Below are 7,975 nucleotides of genomic sequence, written 5' to 3'. Positions count from 1 at the left end.
CTTTTACAAGAGTGACCTGCCAAGAAGGGCAGCATTAACACATTTACAACAGATAAAACACAGGCAATACAGGCAGACAAATACAGCTGTAAAACAGAGAAAATGGCACATTAGCCAGTCAATATGCAAAATAAAAGAAATTATTAAAAATCATTAAAAATTGAACATTTTTAAAACGACTTCAATTTTTGGATATACGAGCACTCACATGTCTACCAATGGTGTCATGTTCTCTGTCTTTTAAGATGGACCTGAATTCCTCAAAGGTGATACAATTTGATAGTTTCAGCTCCTTCTGTACATTATTCCAAGCAGTGGGGGCAGCATTTAAAAGCTGTTTTACCCAGTTCTGTTCTTACTTTAGGAACCAGCATCTGAATAAAATCTTGGGAGCGCAGGCCTTATAGACTTTCTCTTTTACACTACATGTGCAAATGTAAGAGGGAACCAGCCCAAGCAGAGATTTATAAATAAACCCCTACGGGAAAGTCTGCGAGCAGACAAAAATGGCCAATTAGCAGCAGCATATAAATTGCAATGTTTTACCCGATATCCACATCCAGTAATAAAACGTAAAGCACAATGGTACACAGTATCCAAACTCTTTAGGCACTGGTCAGAGGCATTCATATAAAGCAGATCAACATAATCCAATACAGGGAAAACGTTGCAGAGATCAAATGTTTCCTTGGAAGGAGAAACATGATTTGCTTCTATGAAAGAAACCTAATTTTATTTTTAGCTTTGAAACAACATTTTCCGTGTGTAACTTGAAAGACAAGTTCTGGTCAATAATAAAACCCAGATATTTGTATAGTGACCCTTTCAATATCAATCCCTTGAACAGTGCAAATCTTGGATAGAAGGTAACTTTTTGCCATTTGAAAATATCATCAGTTTGGATTTGTCTGCATTTAATACTAACTTGAGTTGATATAAATGGGTTTGAACAACATCAAAGGCAGACTGGAGGAAATCAAGACTTTGCTCTATAGAAGCGGAGTAACTTTGTCTAATACTTCCAAGATGTTTCCTTTGTACTGTTTTTAAAAATGTTTTAAAGCTATATAGACAATTAACATATCCTACAACTCAACACAGGCCAATACAAAAGTTCAAATTAATACTTGAGTATTTCCATTTTATGGTGCTAGGCCAAATGCTACTCATTAAATAATGAGTATTATATTTTGGTAGTTTTTTCTAAACCAGTATTTTTAAGCCGTTTAGCGTTTACTACTCAAACTGAAAACAACAACACTTTTTGGATATTGAGTCGGGTGTTGAGTATTATTCCAAATCCCAAATGAGTGGATGTACATTCCCCAGAAGTTATATTAACCACACATAATTAGCAGGTCAGAGGTGTAAAGTAACTAAGTACATTGATTCAAGTACTTTAAGTAAAATGTTGAGATACTTGTAGGCTACTTTACTTTAGTATTTCAATGTTTTGCTACTTAGCAATTCTACTCCACTACAATTCAGTTTCAAGTCGTGTACGTTTACTCCACTACATTTATTTTGCACCTTTAGTTACTTTACAGACTTGGATTAATAAAGTGAAATAAAAACACTTAAATAAGACTTTAGTTAAACCTGGAGTAGCATTCACAAACTACCTTGCAGTATACAAAGTAAATAAAAGAGCTAGCTGCACCTTTACCAGCTTTGATAAACACATTATTCCATCCATAATTATAATCAAATCATATGATCTGAAATGGGCAGATCTGCATTATGAGTAGGTAGTATTTTGATGCCAATACTTTTATACTTTTACTTGAGTAACATTTTGATTATAGGTCTTTTAATTGTTACAGAGTATTCCTACACCCTGACCCTGGTACTTGTACTTTTACACAAGTACAAGATCTGAGTACTTCTCCCAACTCTGCAGGTAATATAATTGTAGAAGTATAGACAGGCCTGGAACTGCATCCTTCTTCACTTGACATAAAGCCCTCCCGCCAAAATAGCAGTTGTAAAAAAGAAAAAAAAATGGCGTCACGGGAGTGGGGCAGACTCCGCCCTCACATCAACACCTTCTCACTACTTATTTTGCCAGTCCTCCTCCTCCATTCAGTGACAGTAATGATACTCAAGTCTGTCTTGTGTGGCTTGTTTTGTTCCAATAATGACTGACACTGGAGAGGGCGACGAAGAGTTCCATTTTCTACGAACGGTGAGAGTGACATTTTTTGGCAAAAGTTTTACCCAGAGGAATGATGTGTGTGTTAACAAACTAGCTAACAAGCTAATTAGCTAGCTCAAGCTATGTCAACAATTATTCATTTTCTAAGCTCTTTGAAAGGAAGCCAGTGACTTAAAGTGTAATATTTTGTAAAAATACTTAACTCACAATTATATAACTATTAATTGTGTATGTTGCTAGTCCTCGGGAGTGTAGTATTGTCTTAGGATACAAACATAATAAAATTAACTTCTAATTAAAGTGTCCAAATATTTGAAAATGTTTGCTAGTTAAGTTACCTTACATTTATGTGAAGGCGAAACGTTAACTCTGGCAAACCTTAATAAAAAAAAAACCCCAACCTAAATGGCTCCAGAGTCCAGAATAATTTATTGCAATATTGTATCACCCCAATTTTAATATTGTCTACTCGTTAGTTACTTATTTAATACAGATTAACAGGGCTAGTTTAATACAAAAATCTCCTCTAAAGGCAACGTTTTTAACAGTGTTGTTGTATTGGAATAATATTTAGTTTGTATATGTTTTTTTGCACAGCTCCCAGCAGCATTATTACTATCTTCATCAGTTTAGTTTAAAAGAATACCACAAATGGTTCGCAAGATGCTATCATGCTCCCTGGTTGTAAGTTGTCCTTTCACTGCTTGTTATCTTACCCTGTGATAAGGGCATGTCACAGGGAAGGAGAGTGTCTGTTGTGGATATGAAACACCACACAGGCAGTGATTCAGATGGTTACTGACCCAGTATCCACAAGTCATTTTGCAAGATCGATCCACAAAATGAAATTACATTGTGGATATCTGTGTCATACATAATTAAATTAGCCACCCAGACCCTGACAAATCATGCCCCACGCTCAATATCTCTATTAGACATACTAGTTAAATATATGACATGTGTGAGATAGCACCTTTGCTTTTTCCTTTGAAAGTCACCGTTTTATGTTGTAAGCGTATTAATGTCCTTATGTTGATGGTCTTCATATGAAGCAAGGTGTTTCTGCTTTATGAACTTGGTTTTTCAATTGTCAGGCCTTTTGACTTTTGGAATAAGTCTTGTGACGCAGTGAGTTTTCACTTGCGAAATGTACCTTGAAGAAGAGCCGAGTGCTTTAGCCATCTGAATGCCCCACAGCTTCTCAGCACTGGACAGTGTGTGACTGATTGCAGAGTACTGCTGATATGAAGAGTGGAAAGCAGGGTGAATCATGGGTCAAACTGTGCAGTGTCTTCCCAATATGGAGGTATGCAGCCCTGCGTATGGAGAGGTGTTGCTCGTCGTGGCGGCATTTTGGATAGCAGTCGTCTGTTGTCCCTTTCTTCAGTACCTTAAATAGATGTGAAAAGCCTGATTCCTCTGATATGGTCAATTTGGCATTTACATGAAGATAAGATACATTTAGCTGAGAGATACTGTAAAAGCATTTAGAGTAAGGCTGGACTTACTCTTTGGTGCATTTGTAAACATGCTATGACAACTCAGGAATCCTAACCCAACAAATATCACAAAACCTAATAGCCATATTCATGCTTGCCTTGATGAGCATGTTGGTTCACAAATAAATATTTCTATTAATATTACACAATAGTAAGCTGTAGGGTCTCATATATCAAAGGCTGCTTCAAAGCTTACATTTTTGAGGGCTTGAATGATCTTTTTGTTCCTGGGTTTATAATTGATCCGTATCAGCTTTGGCCTTCACAACAAATCATTTGAATCTTAATTTGCATTTGTTCTACTTGATCTACTTTTTTCTTTCTTTTGTTTCTTTTATACTTTTGAGATTGTGCTTACTGCTGTCTTCTTTCTGTGTGTTTTTCTCAGGGAGATGAGGTGGTTTTGCAGAGTACCTTCACCTCCCAGGAGGAACATGTGAAACTCTGTCTTGCTGCAGAGGGCTTTGGCAGCCGACTTTGCAGGCTTGAGCCCACCTCTAATTGCAAGGTAAAGAGCTCCATCTCAAAGTCTTTTCACATTCCCAGAGAGGTCTAATTGTCAATTACTGTCACTTAAAATGTGGAATGATAGAAGACAGATGCATAACTTGATGCAAATAATTCTCTAATGTTTTATAATATATATTTTTTTAGCAAAATAGAGTAAGATTAATTGAATAAAGTCAATCAAACATTCAAAAAATAGAATTGGGAACACAATTTGTTAACCTACAACTGTCTTTCAACATCTCTAAATGAATACCTAATCACATTCAATATTTTATAATAATGTTTAAGTCCTCTTGTGTGCCAGATTTTCCTCTTTATACCCGATTTAGACTGCCTAATTCCCAAATGTCCTTGTCACTGCTTACAGGAGTTTTGCCCTGTGGAGGGTTGGATATAAAGCTGCCTCAATGACACATGCTCTGCTGTCTTTTTATTTCTTCCAGAATGTTCCACCCGACCTGTCTGTGTGTGGCTTCGTTCTGGCCCAGTGCCTCTCTGTGCGAGCCCTGCAGGAGATGCTGGCCCACAGTGTGCATCTGGCTGCAGAGGTGGGTGTTTAAATTGATCGGTTTCTGTATTTTTATTAAGTCTTTGTTTCTATATCTTTTTATCCACTTTTCAAACTACACAAACTCTGAGTTCAATAATGTGATTCACAGGTGGGAGCTGGAGGAAGCCATCGCACCCTTCTATATGGCCAGGCAGTGTTGTTCCGACACTCATATAGTGGCATGGTGAGTCATCCTCATATAATGCAGCGATAAATCAGAAGGGGTTCATCTTACTTTGCCAACAGTTTAATTAGCTTTTTCAAAACCATTTGTTCATATGTTCGCTGTAAAATATATCTGTTGTTTATTTCACTCCCAGTATCTCAGTTGCTTGTCTTCATCTCACACTTCAACGGACAAGCTGGCTTTTGATGTTGGTCTGCAAGAGGATAAAGCAGGTATTTATTGTTGGGACTTTTTGAATCGGATAAGAATTAAAATCCTGTTTATTGCCAAGTAGGTTTTCACATATAAGGGATTTGCTTTGCTTGATGGGTGGATAGACAAGAAACAAAAATAAAGAAATATGGTCAATGAATTTGTTTAGAATGAAAGTGCTAAACTATGATGACAATTTTATTTATTTAGAATCTTTTTTTTTAACTAAACTGGATATGTGTGGCTCAGGTGAGGCATGTTGGTGGACCATCCACCCTGCGTCCAGACAGAGGTCAGAGGGTGAGAAAGTGCGAGTTGGAGATGACCTCATCCTGGTCAATGTTTCTTCAGAGAGATATCTGGTGAGTCAGTAGGGGTTTTGATGCTTAGATGACAAAGAATCTGCTTCATTGTCTAACACACAAACCTGTTTGATGAGTTTGCAAACTACTTATTAAATGTGGACATAGAATGTGTGCAGAAGGAGAAACCAACCATTTACATGTCAATTTCCATTGCATTTCTTTGGTAGTTTGCAATCTAAGTTCTCTCTGCCTCTGGTGTCTTGATTAGCATAATTGTTCATGATAACAGCTTTTGTAATAGCAAAATCAAAAGTGGCATTCATTGTTGATGAGCATATTTTTGTTTCTTCCCAGCACCTGTCCTTTGGCACTGCAGTTGACAACAAAAGCTTGAGTGACAGCCTGATTGTTAATGCAGCCTTCCAGCAAACTCTCTGGAGTGTCGCTCCCATTTGCTCTGGAGGTGGGGTTGCTCAAGGCAAGTTTCATTTTATCTTTGCTCGCTAAGTTAAAGGTGACCTATCATGCAAAATGCACTTTTGTACGCCTTTTATACATGAATATGTGTCCCCGGTGTTCCACTTCTATGACGTCACAGAAGTGGCGCTACGGCTATTGGGCCAACTCCACCAATCGGGAGGAGACAGCCACGGACATTGCCGTTCGAAAGCGCTCGAGACACTGTAGTACATATGCCAGGCCTGTAGATGGTGCTGTTCTCACAGAATCAGCCCAAGACAGTGTTAAATTGAGCGAAATGAGGAATGGCTAAAATGCATGATCTGTTTGGTATTTTGAAAAATAAAAAGTATAAATATGCCTTTTATATAGGTATGGTCCAACACTATATTATTCAAATATAGCATGATAGGTCCACTTTAATTGGAAAAACAAACGTTTAGTCTCTAAAAGGAGAAGACCCAACTTTTGTTGTGTCCAGCGACTGGTAAAGTCCCCTGATGTTTCGATGGCGATGGCTAAAATTAAGAATTGTATGATGTTCAGTCATTACTCAGTTCAACAACTTTGCCTTCAATTATTATTATTATTAGACATACCTGCAATTAGTTTGGAGTAATGACCCATGTTTAGATACAAGTTATAGCCAAATAAATGCCTGTTCAAAAATTACGTCTGTTTTCTGTTGTGCTAATTCTAGGTTACCTCAAGGGGGATGATACACTGAGGCTTCTCCACAGCCACAGTGACGCATGTTTGACTATTCCATCCACTGAGCAGGGAGAGGAGCTGCAAAGGTCAGATGAAACGACCAGTGGTCTGTAATGTCAGCTAAGCAAAGCATCCTCTACCTCTGTGGTCATGTCTTTTTTTTTTTCTTCTTAATTTAGGATAATGCATTATGAGATCGGATCAGTCTCCAGCCATGCCCGCTCTCTCTGGAGGCTGGAGATACTGCGTGTTGTGTAAGTATACGCAGGAAGTAATATTCAGCCACACACATTTTTTTTGTTTTCTTAAACATGTTGAAATCACCATCCCGTTTTGAAAATGTTTTTACAGTCTCATTTACAGATCAAAAAAGGTACAGAAGTTGTTTGTTGTTTAGACCATATGGGAGTATAATGTTGCACACACTGCTGCCGGTCACTGCCAGAGCTGGGCCCAGAATCTCTTTCTGTTTCTGCTGTTTGTCGCCCACAAAGGCTGGAAGCATATTTTATATCACTTGCCCAGAATGGAATTAAGGCTGTGTGTCCGCTGCTTGCTCCCAAAGAAGGAAAACTAAATGATTTGGACTGCTCACGTTCCTTCAAAGCAAAACAAGCCCAACTTAAAACTAGGGATGTACTGAATTGTTTGAAGATTTAAAACTTAATTCATAATGTTTACAATCCAATTCCAAATCCATCTTTTCTTGCTGCGCAGTTTTTATTTACATTTGTTCTGTTTAAACATGGTATTTCTGCACAGTTCTACGGAGGCTACACTAATATAATTATATCTTTGTGGAATTACATTTGAATTTAGATTTGTTTGTTCACAGATTGACCCACGGTAATGGCCAGGCAGATGACAGACTCATTACATCTCACAAAACAATCTGTGTAATAGTCAGCCTTCCACCTTCTATTCCCCCCTCTCTCTCTCACACACACACACACACACACACACACACACACACACACACACACACACACACACACACACACACACACACACACACACACACACACACACACACACACACCAGGGCTCGACATTAAGGACTGCCCGATGGCCATGAAGCCTCACCTGCTGGTTGCCCGATCGGGCAATCTATTATACCAGTATCATGCAGCTCGCGGATCCAGTAATGAGTGACCCGACAGTAAACTAAACATATCTATAACTAGTTTAGGAGTTTGAGAGGTATTAAAATAGCTACGTGTGATAATTCTAACCTGAAGTGTGTGTTTTGTCCGCTCACCGCTGCATGTGATCATGCAGAGCTGCGTGTCGACTCGTCAGCAGCAGCTGATCTCTCTCTCCCGTCAGATTAGACTTCACTCGCGTTTATGTCCATATCGATCAGATCCAGCTAGTTTTAGCTAATGATATGACTACCGCAGGAAAATT

At 38.4% G+C, this 7,975-nt stretch overlaps 1 protein-coding gene across 1 annotated transcript in view; it reads left to right on the top strand.

The window, feature by feature from the left end:
* Positions 1 to 2,137: 2,137 nt before the first annotated feature.
* The window catches only part of ryr2b (ryanodine receptor 2b (cardiac)), a 192,107-nt gene continuing 186,269 nt past the window's right edge, over positions 2,138 to 7,975 (top strand). The window contains 10 exon segments of the mRNA XM_010793548.1: positions 2,138 to 2,185; positions 4,043 to 4,162; positions 4,608 to 4,751; positions 4,824 to 4,898; positions 5,035 to 5,113; positions 5,343 to 5,455; positions 5,753 to 5,876; positions 6,558 to 6,654; positions 6,748 to 6,849; positions 6,932 to 6,941. Coding sequence (XP_010791850.1) covers positions 2,138 to 2,185; positions 4,043 to 4,162; positions 4,608 to 4,751; positions 4,824 to 4,898; positions 5,035 to 5,113; positions 5,343 to 5,455; positions 5,753 to 5,876; positions 6,558 to 6,654; positions 6,748 to 6,849; positions 6,932 to 6,941 — 912 coding nt within the window.

The sequence above is a fragment of the Notothenia coriiceps genome, unplaced genomic scaffold, assembly GCF_000735185.1.
Source record: "Notothenia coriiceps isolate Sejong01 unplaced genomic scaffold, NC01 NC01_scaffold00001922, whole genome shotgun sequence".
Lineage (NCBI taxonomy): Eukaryota > Metazoa > Chordata > Actinopteri > Perciformes > Nototheniidae > Notothenia > Notothenia coriiceps.
The sequence above is the reverse complement of the archived record's forward strand: the minus strand, read 5'-3'. Positions and strand labels throughout refer to the sequence as shown.